This window comes from Marmota marmota, unplaced genomic scaffold, assembly GCF_001458135.2.
Source record: "Marmota marmota marmota unplaced genomic scaffold, marMar, whole genome shotgun sequence".
Taxonomy (NCBI): Eukaryota; Metazoa; Chordata; class Mammalia; order Rodentia; family Sciuridae; genus Marmota; species Marmota marmota.
The window spans coordinates 61,151,069-61,168,119 of NW_025999968.1; the positions used below are offsets into that span (position 1 = coordinate 61,151,069).

At 57.4% G+C, this 17,051-nt stretch overlaps 1 protein-coding gene across 10 annotated transcripts in view; it reads left to right on the top strand.

Moving 5' to 3' along the window:
- Slc37a1 (solute carrier family 37 member 1) overlaps window positions 1-17,051 on the top strand; it is a 47,992-nt gene that overhangs the window by 21,866 nt on the left and 9,075 nt on the right. For 8 of the 10 annotated variants that reach the window (XM_048803720.1, XM_048803717.1, XM_048803723.1 and 5 more), the window contains 7 exons: window positions 354-520; window positions 3,784-3,821; window positions 8,942-9,022; window positions 12,728-12,871; window positions 14,881-14,971; window positions 16,431-16,493; window positions 16,953-17,038. In XM_048803720.1, the coding sequence (XP_048659677.1) occupies window positions 354-520; window positions 3,784-3,821; window positions 8,942-9,022; window positions 12,728-12,871; window positions 14,881-14,971; window positions 16,431-16,493; window positions 16,953-17,038 (670 nt within the window). The remainder of the gene's footprint in view (window positions 1-353; window positions 521-3,783; window positions 3,822-8,941; window positions 9,023-12,727; window positions 12,872-14,880; window positions 14,972-16,430; window positions 16,494-16,952; window positions 17,039-17,051) is intronic. The other 2 variants (XM_048803721.1, XM_015478804.2) reach the window with 1 other exon arrangement.

The following is a 17,051-nucleotide window of genomic DNA, read 5'->3' on the forward strand; positions in this document are numbered from 1 at the left end:
AAGGGAGGAAGGGAGCTAGCGAGGCACATGCTCCAGGCACCTGGCCTGCGGCACCACAGCTTTCCTTAACCCGATGGCTCCTCCTGAGTCTGGGTTGAGCCTGTGGAGTTAAATCTTGGGCCTTCCAAGAATTTCAGGAAAGGGCCTCTTTCTTCTTTTTAATTGTAGAATGAAGAAGCTCTGAGAGAGAAATGGAATGTGTCTTATGTAGCCTGTGGCAGAATGAAAGTCGGGTTCTCTGGTCGGCCTCTTGGTCCTGTGCCCTGGGGAAGGCTCTTCCTACCCACTCAGGCGCCCTGCCCCAGGACCAGCCCAGCTTCTGGGCACCTCACTGTGCTGGCCTTGTGTTGCAGGCGAGGGCTGATCATGGGCGTCTGGAACTCCCACACCTCCGTGGGCAACATTCTGGGCTCCTTGATTGCTGGCTACTGGGTGTCCACGTGCTGGGGCCTGTCCTTCATCGTGCCTGGGGCCATCGTGGCAGCCATGGGGATAGTGTGCTTTCTCTTCCTTATTGAGCGTAAGTATGCCTGGCCCTGGAGGCGGCTAGGAGAGGGTCTCAGCTTCACCTGCCTGGAGGGTCAGGGGCAAGGTGGGTGTGGGCTGCTGCCCGGCTCCCTGCATGCACCCTCACACTGCTGTCCCCTGGCTCATGAGACTTCCTGTTCGTATACAGGCCTACCCAGTGCCCAGCCCCCTCCTGGTCTTGATGGATCTCCCACTGTTTCCTAGTTTCTGGGGTGACCACTGTAGAAATCCCTCCTTCTGCCCTCCTGCCCCTGCCTCCTCCCTTGGCCTCAGGCATAGTGTCCAGGACTCTTCTCCTCCTCAGGCTGCCATGGCACTCAGGCCTGGGGGAGGCCAGCCAACGTGGCCGCCCCTGCTCACCCCAGCCTTTCCTCCACAAATGGCAGTGGACCTTGCCGGCTTATTTGCTTTGTGATAAGCTGTATCTAGAACAATGCTATAAACCATGGCATGACCTAAGGCTGGATGTCTTAATTAGCTAGAGTATCTACCGGAAAACCAAGACTTTCCATTCCAGAGTCAATACTAAGCTTTTCATTTAACTGATTTTGAAAGTGATTTTCTAAGTAGAGATCCGGCAGGACAAGGATTCGAACGATCATGCTTGACAGAGATGCCAGCTGTTCTAGCCTTGCAAGCTGTTCTGATAGATGTTTGGCACTTAGCTCTTTGATTGACTTGAAGCAGAATACCAGCGTAGAGAGCTCACATGGCAGGACAGGCCCACTTGACCTCCCCAGGCACGGGGCGCAAGTTAGGTTTCTCTGCCTGGGTTGGGCACTCCAAGATGCCAGCTCATCTTCCAAAAAATGAATGTGTCTTCTCTTTACTTCTCACTTTTTGTTGTTGTTGGCAAAGCTAACCTTGTTTGTTTGTTTGTTTGGTACCAGAGATTGAACCGAGGCTGCTTAACCCATGAGCCACGTTTTTTTTATTTTTTTTTATTTAGAGTCAGGGTCTCACTGAGTTGCTTAAGGCCTTGCTAAGTTGCTGAGGCTGGCTTTAAACTTGTGATCCTCCTGCCTCAGCCTCCTAAGCGCTGGGATTACAGGCGTGCACCACTGTGTCTGGCTCCAAAACTAACCTTTTAATTTTTAAAATAACCAGCATCCAACCAAGTTAGGGTTTTGAGGCTCCAGGACCAGGGTACTATGGAGACAAAAATAGAAAGGAAAATTCAGATGTCGAGTTCATAGGCATGCCCCCGGCCCCACCCGGCCCCACCCATCCTGTGTCAATGCTCAGCCACTTCAGCAGGTGTCCTGTGGCACAGGCAGGCCTTCTGACCTGCTGTCCAGCATGCTAGCGTGTGGCAGCTAACTAACGGCAGGCCACTGGCATTTCAGGAAAGGCTGCTCGTACCCACTGCCCCTCCGTGCTGGCTCTGTCCTCTAGTCCTCAGTGGGTGAAAGGGTCAGTTCTGGGGCAGGAGGAGCTGCGTTGTGGAATGGAGTGTATGCTGATGCCTACGCGGCCCAGGACCTGGGGTGGCACCCTAGGCTCAGTGATCCTGGACGGGTGTTGTCCCGCTCAGCAGGGTGCCAAGACAGGAAGCTCTGGTTTGGTCTTTTGTGATTAAACAGGAGTGTCCTTTTCATGAGCCTCCACTCCCACAGCATGAGGCGTGGGCAGGTCATGCAGGAGGACTGCCCCGCACCCCTCCTGTTCAGAGTGACCTGCTGGGCCGCCTCACCCACTATTGCCATGTCTTGGGGCCCTGTTTGCTCCTCCCTCGTCTACACTGGGGGCAGAATCGCTGTCTCCACTGTCCGGGCCTCTGGGCCTTGAGCACAGCACAGGCCTTGCGGGCTCCTGGGGGGTTTGGCTAGACCGACGTGGTCCACTGGCCCCTCAGAGCTCTGGCCTCCTCTGTTCTCCTCGGCTCTGGGAGGGAAGCGCCCACTGTCACTGACAGGCTGTCCAGGGACCCAGGGGAAGGAGGCCATGCTGCAGGGTCCAAGTCCCACTCGGTTTTGCTTCCTCCTCTCTCCACTGGTCCCATTCCCCAGTTCCAAGGGGGTTTTCTTGCACATAATATTGGCTTTTAGTCATCACTAGGAAGTTCTGCAGTTCCGTGAGGGCCATTGAGCGCTTCCTGTTCCTAGGGAACCACTCCTCCCCCTGCCCCACCTCGCACCCTCAGGCGCTTCCTGGGTCTGCTCCCATCTCCCACCACCCCAGGGCCTCCAGGCTCGTCTCACTGCCCCAGCGGCCCCTCTGCCTCCCCTGCTCTGGCCAGGCTGCCTCCAGGGCCTGGCGCGGGCCATAGGCCCCCCCTGGCCTCGCCCTTATCAGCCTCTGGCAGGACGGCTCCCTGGGTGCCTTCCCTGCTGCCCTCTGCTGCTGGGTTTGGCCGGGTCCACCTCTTGTATTAGAATCTGAGGGTGACGTTGCTCCTCTTCTCAGAATGGAGCCTTCGTCTCTGGCACCTCTTGCAGAGGTCAGCCCGATGCCTGCCCTGGGCAGTGCTCACACAGCTCTCCTGGCAGGGCTGAGTGGCCCGCCCAAGGTCCAGCAGATGCCAAGTGGCAGAGCTGGCGTGGCCACTGCTGGCTCCTCTACGCTAATTTTCTCTGACTTCAGCCATGGACACCTTGGGTCCTTGGGGTATGTTCTTCTGAGTTTCATTTAAATATTTTCCACTTACACAATCTCTTAAAAGACAAAACGTGGTGGGGGTGTAGCTCAGGGCCCTGGGTTCCATCTCCGGCACCACAAAAACAAGCGTCAGTTATAAATGCTGTCTTCTCCTACAGACACGATGTGCATTTGGAAAATGTGCCCTCACATGAGAGCTTAGCTTCTTAAGTCAGTGTTGGTCCAACCTGGGTCCCTGCAGCCAGCACGAGTGTCCACCGCTGAGGTTCAGATTGTGCTTCTGGCAGTTGGCCAGCAGAGCGTGAAGAGGCGGGACACTGGGAGGGGGTGGCCAGGTGCACCCTCACCTCCGCAGCTGTGACCTCAGCCGTGTCTTTTCCTTATGGTTGTTGGAGTGGGAGCCCAGGTGGCGCCTGTCCTCCCTCTGAAACGCTCCTGGGAGTCGGGCGTGCAGTGGTGCCCTGGGATGCACGGGGTGGTAAGGGGTTGCAGGGGAGCACGTCCCTGTGGGTGCTTTCTGTGGGAGCGCGGCTGTCATTCCCGTGGAGCAGCGCCGCCCAGCCTCTGGCCCTGCACGGAGCATGGCCACGGTCCCGCTCTGGTCCATCCTGCGCGTGGGCAGCATTGCTCACACTATCCTCCTCTCTGCTCTTTCAGATCCGAAGGACATCAGGTGCTCCTCCACCCTGTCCATGGTAAGGCTCACTCCAGTTCTTGTCACCTTCTGGACCTGGGTGCTATTGGCCGGTGTCCTCACCCCGGGCCTGGCTCTCTCTTGGCTGGCCGTGGCTGTGCCCATCTGGTGAAGTCTGGATTCCTCACTGAGGGAGCCAGGGGCAGGGGCCTGGCAGAGCTTCTCCAGGAGGGGCAACCCCCTGGCTCTGCCCTGGGGCCGGGGTCTGCGTGAGTGGAGAAAAACACTCGGGTGAGCTGGTTAGCTCACCCCTCAGAGGGCTCCGGGACTGCCCAGTACACTGACCGTGCTCCTGGTCAGGTTAGTTGCACGTGGCCCTTCACCTCTGCTCGTGTGAAGGCCCTTGTCCTGGTGACCATCGGCCCTGCAGCAGGACGCACACCCTGCTGCCTCCCTGCCATGTCCGCTGCCCTCTGGAGTCACTGTCTCGCCTTGGGCCAGCCTCTTGGCTCCTGTCCCCTCTCCTGTTTGGCCTGGGGGGCGGGCTCCTGCAGTCTCCCCACCTCCATCCAGCCCCACTCCCATACCATTCCTGGCGCGTCTTGTGGTATGAACTGCCATCTTAAAAGAAAGGCCTCTGGCCTTCTGTCCTGCTCCAGGCCAGTCCCCTCCTCTCCTCGAGCTCCCACCGTTCCACTGAACTGGCCACCAAGGTGCCAGCAGCATCTGGTCATATGGGGTGGGCATTACCTCTCTCACCCAACTTGAGCTGACACTGCTGTTTGGCTGGGCTGTCCTCCCTCCATGAACCACTCTCCTTGGACTTGTGGTGGTCACCTCACCTTGCTGGTTTTCTGGTGGCACACTGGCTGGACGGCCTGGGCAGTGTTGTGGCCCCTCTGCAGAGCCCGCTCCTCAGCCTGCTCGGCCCTCGTGCACCTTCCGCTGCAGGAGAGCCTCACACGCTGCTTCCAGCAGTCGTTGTGCGTTGACACCATTGTCCCTGAGCTCCAAGGTCCTTGATCCCACTGTCCACTTGAGCTTCCCCTGGATCCATCTGGTTGTCCCCTCAGACCTAGCACGACCAGCGTAGATCTCTCGATTTTGCCCCATAAACTCACTAATCTTGGCATTGCCCATCTTGGCCCAGGGCCCCTGACCACCCACGGACAGACACTCGCATTCGTCCAGCCCCTCTGGCCTCCACGCCACCTGTGCCAATCCTGTCGGTTCTGCTCTTAGCGTGGGTTTGGGGGGTGTGGTACGGACATGCTCTTGTCACCTCCACCTTCCTGGCCCTCCCTGCTCCTCCCCAGAGTCCTCTGTGCTTCAGATCACTCCTCACACTCCCCCTGCAAAGACCTCTCCAGGCAAAGGCAGCACATGTCCTGGCCTTGCCTGGTGGCTCTCAGTGGACATTTCACTGGGCAGGAAGTCCTTTTCACCTGTCTGCTCTCTGTCCCCACTGAAGCAAGGACCCCGTCTGTCCTGTCCTGCTGCAGTCCTGGCCTCGTGCAGGAGAGGGCGCCAGAGCTCCCTTCCCGCCCATTGCTTAATAGACTGGTAGGGCTTCCGCCTACAGTTCATTTGAAACAAAGGGTTCTGGTGTTTTACTAAACGAACAAACAAAAAAAAATAAGAAAATGAATTTTGAGAGCCACTATCTTCTGGAAGATTAAACATAGTATGGCTTTTGAAACTGTGGTCACTAGAGGACGTTCCTGAAGCCATTTTCCTGCCGTGGCCTGGGGTTCGGGGTCTGGGGCTTGTAGAGACTCAAGCCGAGTTTGTGCCCAGAAAGCTCCAAGAGCCTCTGTGGGGCGCACGTGGGCTCCCCTCCACCTAGCCGGGCCTTTCCCCCAGTAGTGTCTGGGCCTGGGGATGGGAAACGTGGACAGGCAGGGCAGGGGCTTGGGGAAGGGCCTGTCTTCCTCAGAGCCAGCCCCTAGGAGTCCGCAGAGCAGGCCTGGGCCCCGGGAGGTTCTTCTCCCACTGGTGTGCGTGCACCCGGGCTGCCACCTCTGCTTTATTTTGCTCTTCGAATCTTCTCTGAGCAGTTCACTGAGCTCGCATGGAGCCCAGGTGCCCGCAGGGCATGGGACAGCCTGGTCCTAGGGCATGGCTCCTCTTCCTCTTCCCCTCCCTGTCCCTGGGGCTGCTCCTTGGGTCATGGAGAAGTTGGCGTGATTCTGGGGACATTGCATCAGCTTCTGCAGACGGCCAGCGCTCCCTCTTCTAAGAACATGTCCCACTGAGTGCCCCGTCTTGCCACACAGTCCTGACACAGCCTCAGCAAGGAGGGAGGCAGCCTGGCCCACCCAGAGTGCTGTTCCTCTGTGTGGCGGAGGCAGGTAGGAAGCAGGCCACCAGGAAGACCTTTGAGCTGACTGGCTCTGAGGGAGCTGTGTTCTGAGGTGTTATTTCATGATATGGTCCTTATTTTTTCCAATATTTTAGAGTTTTTGTTACGGAAATTTAAAAAACTAAAAAAGTTAAAATAATTATAGGATGAACTTTAGGATTTCCAAAACAGTCTGGAAAAAGAACAAAGTTGGAGGAACAATCGCCCTGATTTCAGTGCTCCCTGCAGAGCTGCCGGAACTGAGCAGACGCACAGTGGGTGGGACTGAGAAGCCCAGAGAGGACCTCGTCCTGATGGGCAGTCGATGTGACAGGAGCACTGGGCGTCCAGCGGGTGAGGGTCATCACAACACAGGCGCTGGGACAGAGGCACCACACCATAATTTAAAGTGGACCAGGGACCTAAATAGGAGCTAAAACCCTTGGCAGAAAACAAGGAGTGCGTCTTCATGACTTCAGGCCAAGCCTCCTCTGAGCACTTCACTGAGCTCGCGTGGGGCCCGTTGCCCTCACCCTCTCCGCGGGCCACCTCCTGGTGTGCCCTCGGGTGTGACGCCAAGCGTGCAGGGGTGTACCTGTCCCGTTTCTGTTGTGAGTAACACAATACTGTGGCCGGGTGAGTGTTAAGACAGAGGTTATTAGTGCCCTTGGCTCTGGGGTGCAAGGTCGAGGGCTGCCTCTGGCAGCAGCCTTCCTGCTGGTAGATCCCACAGCACGGCAGGGCGAGGGTCAGCCTGTGTATGAGTCCTCGGGAAGCCATCAGGATTCCCCGTTGTGGGGCTCCGCCCGATGGCCTCATCTCGCCCCAGTCACCCCTCCCGGGCCCCTCCTCCAAACAGCACAGTTAGGTCCAGTTTCCACACTCAGATACCTCGCAGTGCAGCTGGACTTCAACAGGCAGCGCCTAAGGGACACACCCAAGCCATGCACAGAATCAAAACTTGCATCATTCCAAGGGAACCACCCAGAAAGTGAAAGCACAGCTCCACAGAACGGGGAGGGAAATATTTCCAAATCATGTCTGATAAGGGACTGTACCTGCATATATAAAGAGCTGTTAAAAACCAGGAATCGAACAACAAGCCAGTTAGCCAGGAACAACGGGGGTGCACACCTCTAGTCCCAGCAACTTGGGGGCTGCAGCCAGAGGGTAGCAAGTTCAAAGCCAGCCTCAGCAACTTAGCAAAGCCCTATCTCAAAAGATTAAAAGGGCTGGGGCTGGGGCTTAGTGGTAAAGTACCCCTGGGTTCAATCCTAGTACCAAAAAAAAAAAAGACAACCAAGTTAAAAAGTGGTCCAAGGATCCAAACAGACATTTCTCCTAGGAAGGTATACAAGTGGTCCGTGAACACACGAATAGCTGCTCAGCATCACCAGCCATCAGGAAAATGTGCTCAGAACCACTGAGGTGCATCCACACCCTATGGGATGGCTAGGATCAGCGACAGACAAAACGTGTCCCTGAGGTGGGAGCTCACTGCAGTGCAGGTGTGAATGGCCTCGTGTGGGGACCAGCCCTGCGGTTCCTTGAAGAGTCAGGTGTAGGCTTGCATGTGGCAGCAGTGCCACTCCCCAGAACCTCCCCAGGGAGAGAGCTCGTGTCCTCCATAAAGCTTGCTCACGGATGTTACTGCATGATGTGTAGTAGCCACAACGTGGTCGGGAGGATGCTAATGAAGCAATGTGTCTCTGCATCGGCCTCCTGCTGCTGAGGAGCTGTTGGGATTGGTCCTTCCGGTTCATCCTGCTCTCTGTGTTATTTAGGTTTATGGCATCTGTGAGGGACCCCAGTCTAGGGCCCGTGTTAGGGCTTTGACAGATTTAATGCTGTTATCTCCAAGCAGGAGGGAAACACACAGCCTTCTACCGAAACCAGGTGGAGAGGTACTTCTGTCTTGCCTCACCAAGTCGAGAGGTAGCCAGCCGCCCAGGGTGAGCCATGTCCCAGGGTTGAGGGACCCAGGCTCCTGCCACTGCTGTACCCCTGGGCATGGGTTTCAGGCCAAGATGGTCCACCCCGAGCAGTCCTAACAGTGCCTGGCACAAAGTGGAGGCTTAATAACTGTGAGTGAATGAGCGGGTGGTCAGTCCAGATGGGGGCTGGACTCCAGCTGTGTCATCTGTGTCCTAGCCAGTGGGAAGGAGCGCAGGCCCCTTCCCTTCCCGGACACTTCCTCAGGGCTCCTCACCGCTGGGCCTAGCTGTCCCCCGGAGCTGCAGAGGGGCTGTGGGATGGGCTTTGCCTTGAGCCCGTGTCCCTGACTGAAAGGCCTGGGCTTTGTCCACGGGGAAGAGGACGTACATGCATGCTGGCTTTGAGAGCAGGCCAGCCCCTGCCTCTGACTGGCCTGGTGAGGGGACACACCGGGTCCTTGCCTGACCTGGGCATTTCCCTTGCAGGCACTCAGCCCAGGCTTCCTCAGAAGGGCTATCGCCACGTTTCAGATGGGGGTCCGCAGAGACCTGCGTGCAACGTGGGTCTGGTGGTCCACCTGACGGTGACAGCAGCTCCAGCCAGCTTGTCTCTGGACCCCTGGGACGCTGCCTGGCCCCCGTAGCAGGTGGCCCTCATCGGGTGTCCCTCCCTCACCCCTGCGTCTCCGTCTGTTCTTTAAGAAAGGAGTTTATTTTCGCCTTCCGTGGTCCGAGACTCTGGAGGTGAAATTGAACTACTCTCCAGCCCATTGTTTTATTTGAACTATTTCTCGTATTTTCTCTTTGTCGTGTTTGCGGGGACAGGAGGTATCCTTGCCACGGTAAAGGTAGCTGAATTTCTGGCTGTTGATTGAATAACTGCTCTAACTACGTTTTTCCTCCCAGCACTCCAAAGGCTACGAGAACACAGTGGACAGATTCAGACTCCACAAGCCAGTCCTGCACGGCGAGAAGAGCAGGCCTCTGGTGAGTCGCGCAGCGCGGGCTGCAGGCCCTAAGGTCCTTCGAGCCACAGGGCCGCCCATTCCCCTGGGTGTGCCACCAGCTTCCAGGGTCTTTACGACTTGGACCTCGGAGTTTCACCAGTAAAGCTTGGCCTTCTTTGGCTACTAAGCTAAACCTATTTTATGTTTTAGATCAAACGTGAAAGTGATTCACTCGTTCAACGGCTGTTTCCAGCATTCGGTGTCCCAGCACTGTTCCCTGCTGGGGGGAGGGGAGGTGGGGACAGATGGGAAGTGAGCAGAGGTGGGGCTGTGTGCCGGAGGGCCTGCAGCAGGAGCTCTCTGTTCCCGGGGGCTGCCCTCAACGGGTGGCAGGGTGCAGGGTGCAGAGCAGGAGGAGCCCACAGGTCCTGCGCCTCGAGGGGTTGGCAGGGAGCACGCAGGGGTGGATGTGAGCTGCACCCCAGACCCAAGAGCAGGTGGGGGAGAGAGGAAGAGCGTGCGCAGGCGCCCCGCCCTCCCGCCTTGCAGGTGAGGCACAGAGCTGCTGAGCTGCTGCTCTTCTGTGGCACTGGGAGGCTCCTGTCGACACCCGGGCCTTTACCCTCCCTTCTCCTTCAGGATTCTTCCAGAAGCCCCTCATCCCTGTGACTTAACTGACTGTACTGAGCATCCAGGGCCAGTTCAGACCTGGTTTTAATCCTAGAAATAAGCTATTTTCTTTTTAAATCAGATTGCTTAAAGGCTAAATATATCAACATACTTTTTTCTTTATTTTCTGGGGAAATTTATTTGTGGTGGTTGAAACATTAATAAAGGGAAGCTAATATCTAGTGCTTCGTCTTCCTTGGATCTTAGGGAGTGTGGGCACTGGCTAATGCAATGAAGAACGCTTTAGTCTGTATTCACTGCTGAGTTCACAGGTTTAAAAATCACATCTTAATGTCCACCTGGATGCAGCTCCTGATGTTCCTACAGATTGATTGACCTTCTCCTCTGATCTGGACCACAGGCCCTTGTTCTGATGTCCTCATCTGAAAGTAGCCTTGCTCTGAGTATAGCTTCCCTCTTTCCTTTTCTGTCCCTTCTATAAAAGCCTATTCGCTAACATGCCACCAAAGTGCCAGTTACATATTTAGAAGCCCAGCAGGTCATTTCAGGCCAAAGGAGATAGGAACAGGGCCAGACGGTTGCTGGCAGCTCGCTGGGCATCCACTCTCAGCAGGCCCCTGCCCCTGCCCCTGCCCCTGGCCCTTGCCCTTGGTTAGGGTCAGCAGGCGGTGTCCCATCAGCATGGCGGGACACCCTGGCTGTTCTCTTGCCCAGAGTGATGCGCGGGCACCGACCTCCCACTTCCCACACAGTGCTGTGGCCTCTGTCGGTGCCGGGCGCATCCTTAGTGGCTAAATGAAGCATCAGGCCAGGGAAGTGAACGCGAGAAGGAGCCAGAGCTCTGGTGTCGCGTGGGCAAGCAGCAAGCCCTCCTCTGGTCCTCCTGGGGTTGGTGGTCAGTTGCTTGGGATGGTCCTAACGTGCCATCCCTGAGGCCACTGTCCTCCCTAGCCTCTCTGATTGGCTGTGGCTCAGAATAAAAGACACAGGGTGGGCGTGTTCATACTGTGTCATTCCATCTGCACCTTTGGGACAGATGTGTCCCAAGCTCTCCCCTGGTGGCCTTCCTGCAGCATGGTGCAGACAGCTTGGGGCCCTCTTGCGCATGCCCCTCATGTGTGCCTAAGCGTTGATCTGATAGTGTATCTGTTTTCCTGTCCCCTGCCCTCCTGCACCCGCCCTGCTGGAGATTGGACCCACTGGGTTTTCACAGTAGAGGGCCCTTTGCTCCTCGAAAGGGTAAATCCCGAGAGGGGAGTGCTGTGGTCCGAGCAGCCCCTGCACCCAGCAGGCTCCACAGGCCCTGCATGATTGAAACCTGCTTGAGTAGGGGTCAAGAGCAGGGTCTCTTTGGCCCTGTGTCTTCTTTTCCATCTCCTCCACACTACAAGGGACTGGGTCTTGGTGACAGGGAAACCCAAAAAGAGTGGCGGGGATGTGGGCACAGGGCCTGTTCCCCACCGGCACAGAGCTGGGCTCCTCTCTGCTGCAGGAGCTCAGGGCCTGGTCTGTGGCTTGAAGCCCGCCCAGCAGGTGGCGCCCTGGAGCACCCTAGGAGTCCTGGAAGGGCCATAGGGTGGCCCGGCATCTGGGGCTGCTCTGTGGCCCCGGGGCTGGTGTGTGGCTACAGTCCAGAGCGCCCCTTTCCCGGCTAAGCAGGCCCTTTGCCCTTTCATTTTCTGTGTGGCTGCACTTCATCTACCGGCTCACCAACGCCCTGTTTAGAAAGGCCAGGGGTGTCCTGCGGTTCTCAGTCTAGACCCGGGGACCAACCAGCCTGGGCTGCCCCCAAAACTGCTGCAGTAGGGCAGTGCCAGCCTGGCCTCGGGGCTCTTGGGTGCCCAGGAAAGTCCTGGGTGCAGCACGGCGGGTGATGGCGTCTCCTAGCATCGCTCCTGAGAGGGAGTCAACTCCCAAACTCAAAACGGCGGCTCCTTGATTTCCTCCACCTTAGGGAGTCGGTGTTGGGAAGCTGCAGGGCCTCACCCCTGGGCTTCACCGCCACACGGAAGCATCAGACTGTCCGGGTCAGTGTGAAGATGTCAGTCAGCCCAGCTCTGGATCCGAGTCCTGGTCAGGGCTCCTAGCCTCTGGGACCACACAGGTCCCGGGCACCTGAGGCCACCACGTGGGAATGCAGCTGCTGCAGCCGCCCCACCACCACCACCTTTGCCCTAATTTCTGTGTCTCCCTGAGGGAGCTCTGAGTGCCAGGGGTAGGTGTGAAGCGCGTCACCATTTTCATTTCTTGTTCTTTTTGAGGATTTTTATTGTATTTAGAATCCGGCTCCCACAGGTCACAGGGAGATAAATACAGTAAAACCTCTTTGATGTTGCAAAAAGTCTAAAACACAGAGAAGCATCTCTTGTTCAGTGCTTTACCTTCCAGTGCAGCCATGAAGAGACTCTCCAGATCAGCCTCGTTCTGACTTCAGACTCCTCCCTGACGTGGGGGTCCTCTTCTACACTTTAACAAGTGCATACTTTGTCCCTTAGGAATGCTCAGAATATGATAAAACACAAAAATCAGAATTGGTTTATGAATTTTAAAATAATACTGCTTCTGATAATATATGTCCATTGTGAACTCCTTAAAAAATTCAGGAGTATATAAAAATTTCTTACCTACATTTCCTTCAGGGACAGCCCTTGTTTAGATTTTAACTTTTTTCTGTCTAGACAAAGATCCTGTAGTTAAGTACCTACCCAGCAGGATACAAGCATTCTTTGAGATCATAATGAGAGTGTTATTATTTCATGTGCTGAAGTATTTTCCTATGTTGTTAAACATCTTCTAACCTTCTTTAAGAACTTCAAGGTGTGCCGTTTATGAGGACAAACTGTATTGACCAACATTTCTCCGCAGTTGCGCAACATTTATTTTATCCTGTAAACATTTCTTCGCTTTTCACATTTTTCTCAGATTGCTAGAATGTCTAGATCAAAGGATTTTGTGTTTCACAGTGTTTCATAAAACACGATCATAAAGCAATGGCCGTGGTGGGACGGTCATCATGTCCCCGAGTGGTGCCGGACAGCGTCACAGAGTGCTTAGGGCGCTGTCTCTCTGCAGCCAGACCTGCCAGCTGCTGACACCTGTGTTTTTTCCCTAACGGACCCTCACCCAGGACCCAGAGATGCAGTGCTTACTGATGGCTGACGGGAAGAGTTCCATCTGCCCGAGCCACGTCGTCGTCCTGCCAGGGGACAGCGGGAACAGCATGACCGCCATCAGCTTCACGGGGGCCTTGAGAATCCCGGTAAGTACCTGCCGGGATGCTAACTAAGAAGGCGGGTGGCAAGTGGGGGTGGCACCGGAGCTTCAGGGCCAGGTGTGGCTGCAGGAGTGCTTAGTTGCATGCTACTATTTCCATTTGTTGAAATTAGCTATTCCATTCGGAAAGTCAGGGATTTCCTAGACAAGTGAGACTTCCGGTCTTCACTTGGAGAACAGATTCTGGCTGCCCCTGAGGCCCCCTCTCTCTCCCTGGCCCCAGCCAGCCCTGGGGCTCTCACCTTCCTCCCAACGGCCTCAGTGTGACCTGGGGAGGGACCTCACCTGTGCCTGGTCCATGGCACCAGGCGGGTCCAGCTCCGTCTTCTCCCCCTCTGAAGTGCCTCAGCAGCACAAGCCATGCCGGCCCTGGGTGCCAGCGGGAGGATGCGGAGTCGGGGTGTGGAGACCGAGGGGAGGCAGAGAGTGCCTGAGAGAGGAGCCGTCGGGCCTCAGTGTCTGGACATGGTCCTGGTCTACAGATTTCCTTGGGTTGGCCCTGGGGCCGCTGTCCGTGGTGGCAGTGTCCTGTGGTGGCAGTCTGCCTGCATGGGGAGACTCCAGGACAAGGCTGTGTACGCAGGTGGAGGCAGGGACGCGGTGGTGAGAGCTCTTGGTGTCTTCTCATTTCTCCTGTTCAGTTCACGGGCTCGCTCAGCCGTGAGGACAGGGAAGGCAGCGTCCCTCCCAGGGCTGGAGGCCCCGCAGGCCAGGCCAAGAGCAGAAGCAGGGGGCACAGCAGCACCCGCCCCAGGGCCGCTTTCAACGCAGCCAGAGCATGTGGGGAATGAGTGGCCCCACTCAGAGGGACAGGGAGGAGCCAGGGATGGGAACCGTGTGACCCAGAACTGAAAAGCCAAGAGAATTAAAGGACAAGAACTGCTGCTTCAGGACAGAGGGTGCCACCAGGGCCCCCAGGAAACTGGGTCCACAGCAGTGAACCTGGGGCGGCCTCTAGCCAGTGGGAAACACCGGGGCTCAGGCCTGGCCACCTGATCATGGGAAGGCCTCTGCCGGCAGCCCGTGGAGATGGGACGTTACGTGAAATCAGTTTTAAGATTGTGTTAGTAACAGCCGAGGGTTCTCGGTGCCTGACTGTGTGCCACCCCTAACACTGATGCCCTACACGGGGTCCGGGAGCCGGCCCAGCCCTCGGCCACTACTGCCCGGCTCTGTGGCCCTGCCCTTTGAGCCTCCTCTTCCCCATCGTAACCTGGCTTCCCACCTGCAGTGATCTGAGGACCCAGGGAGATGGTTCAGTTACAACACTGAGCAGCACGCCAGGCACCGGGTCAGGACGCAGGGGACACTGTGTCCTCACAGGGGACATGCCCTCACACAGCGTGCCCAAGGAGCCACCCCGCTGGCTAGAGGGGTGCAGGGGTGGAGGGGTGGAGTGGTGATGGATGACGGCATGCGCAGACATCATGGCAGTCAGCACCAAAGCGTCTTTGGGATTCTCACGTGTTCCAAGTGGGATCTGGAGTCACTGTGTCACAGGTGCCACCACTGTGTCATGGGCTCCCAGAACCCACCCAACTCCAAGCCTCAGTGCACTCGCCACTGCCCTGCGTCTTCCACAGCATCCATGGTTTGTGCTGTGACCGGCAGATGCCGTAGCCTGGAGACAGGGGGGCTGTCCAGGGTGTCCTGGCTGTTGTAATTCACAGTGACTTCAGGGAAGATGCAGACATTAAATGCTCAAAAGCAGGTGGATGGCCCAGGCCGTGCCCCGTGAGACTCCTGTACTCCTGAGTGCACCAGGCAGTATGGGATGCGTACAGCAGGGTGCAGTCCATCGACCCCACTCTGCCGTGAAGACGGCCCTCCCCTTGACAGGCAGCTGGGCTCCCTCGGCACTTGTGGTCCTGTGGGGTGGGTGGCCCTCTCCCAGGAGGCCCCGGGTTTCCCAGGCGTGGAGTGGCTCTTCCTCGGTTGCCTGTGGCAGTCCTGCTCTGAGTCTGCCTGTGGTCTCACCAGCTCTCTCTCTTGCAGGGTGTGATTGAGTTCTCTCTCTGCTTGCTCTTTGCCAAGCTGGTCAGCTACACTTTCCTCTTTTGGCTGCCGCTGTACATCACCAGCGTGGGTGAGTATGCAGTCCATTCCAGGCACTGACAGCTTTGAACCCCGCGAACTGGTGCCTGGAGATGGCCGTGCACCATGACCCCAGGGCCAACGTGGCGACAGGCAGCCCAGCCTGAGGGAGTTTGGAGATCAAGTTCTGTTGTCCTACTAATAACCTTCCTGGGGTTTAAAGGGTTGAGTGTTCTGTCCCAGCTCCGGCCCCTAATTCCATGGGGTGCTTCCTATTCTGGGCAGCCTGCATTTAAATCTGGGCCACGTTGGACTTTGGAACCAGTGGGCCATGAGGGATCCAGATAATAAGCCCTTAATAGTCTGGCCTGGAAATTGCCTCTGGGAGGTGCATTCTGATTCGAGGGCAGACTGACCGTGTTGTGTCTCTGGAGTCCAGCAGTGGCTGAAGCTGTGGGTTATGACAGAACCTCCCCGGAGTACAACTCGCACCCCATGTAGACACGCAGGATGACAAGGGGGCCTCAGCAGCCCGGGAGAGGGGCCTGTGGAGGAGGTGGAGCCCTGTGGACAGGGTGGGGTGTCTCTGCAGCACCCCACGCCCCCGTCCCAGAGGGCCTGGGGAAGCAAGAAGGAGAAGCCACTAGGGGAGAGGCAGTCTTGGAGGAGCCGGGGTGGGGAGCTTGAGGATGTGGGAGGGTTGGAGGGAGCAGAGCAGGTGCAGGTGGTCTCTGAGGGTAGAGGTTGGAGAGCCTGAGGTTCTGGAGCCAGTAGATGTGAGGGGAGCTCAGGGTCAGAGAGGATCTGTCCATCACACTCCTAGAAGGACCAGCCTGCAGGGTGGCGGACAGAGGGTGGGTGCAGGCTGCAAGGAGCTCCCTGAGGCTCCCTCCCTGATGACCCCCCCCCTCGTTCCAACAGGAGCACAGCACAGGCCAAAGGGCAGGCCCTTGACGGGAGGCCAGGCACTTTCTTTCTCCTTATTCCCATGTGACAGCACAGGGTGACACTTTTCAGACTCAGATCTCACACTGCTGGCCTGGCCAGTTTGAGTGACTGAAAAAAGCTGAGTTCCCTGCATGTGACAGCGGGACTTGCCCATGCTGCCCAGCCTCCTTGAAGCACAGAGCTGTGGGGTCCAGAGGAGACCCTGAGGCCTCTGTCTTGCTCTGGGGCCCGGAAGGCCTGGTCCCTGCCGGGTACCGGGCGTGCGTGGCAACACTCCCGTTTGGCCCGAGGCACAGGCCAGCTTCCCAGGCTCTCCTGTCCTGAGTCGATGGCCCTTTGTGCCGTCCTGCACTGCCAACTGGAGGCAGGTGGTCGCAAGGCTGGACCGGCCACTCTGGGCTTGGGCTGGCCACTCTGAGCTTGGGCTAGGAGTACCGTCAGCCGCTGTATGGCTTTTTTTTGTTCTTTTTAAGTGGAGGTAAATTGCTCCTTGACGTAAGTGGCACTTGGGGGCAGATTCCCCTGGGGCTCCTCCGGAGCTCACCGTCCGCTCGTTTTGACAGACCACCTCGATGCCCAGAAAGCCGGCGAGCTCTCCACCTTGTTCGACGTGGGCGGGATCTTCGGTGAGTTCGTCGCCAGCTGTTGTCTTTGGGAGGATCTAACCTTGCTGTTCCCACCCATGAGTCAGTTTGCTGCTGGGAGGGCTCTATGGACCCGAGTGAGCTCAGCCATCACTCTGGGGGGACCTCCGTCTTCCAGGCCCTGCCTCTGTCCTTCAACAAGCTGCCCTCAGAAATGGCAGCCCCCGGCACGTGACGAGAGGCAGTATTTGGACCCTAGCCAGTGAAGGGGCTTCCTGGTGGGCCTAAAAACCGCAACCCGGACCCCAGGGTTCCTCCAGGGCTCACATGGAACCCTGCCGGGCGAGGCCTGTAGGGGCACAGACCCCTGAAGGCCACCGGTGGCCGAGGAGCACAGAGCCAGGAGGAGAGCGTCCTGCCTCCCGTCGATCCCTTCCCTCCGGAGCAGCCCGGGCCTGGGCGTTGGCCCCTCAGCCCGTCCCTGGTGTCTGTCTGTGGCAGGTGGGATTCTGGCGGGTGTCATCTCCGACCGGCTGGAGAAGCGAGCCTCCACCTGTGGCCTGATGCTGCTGCTCGCGGCCCCCACGGTAAGGCTCCGCC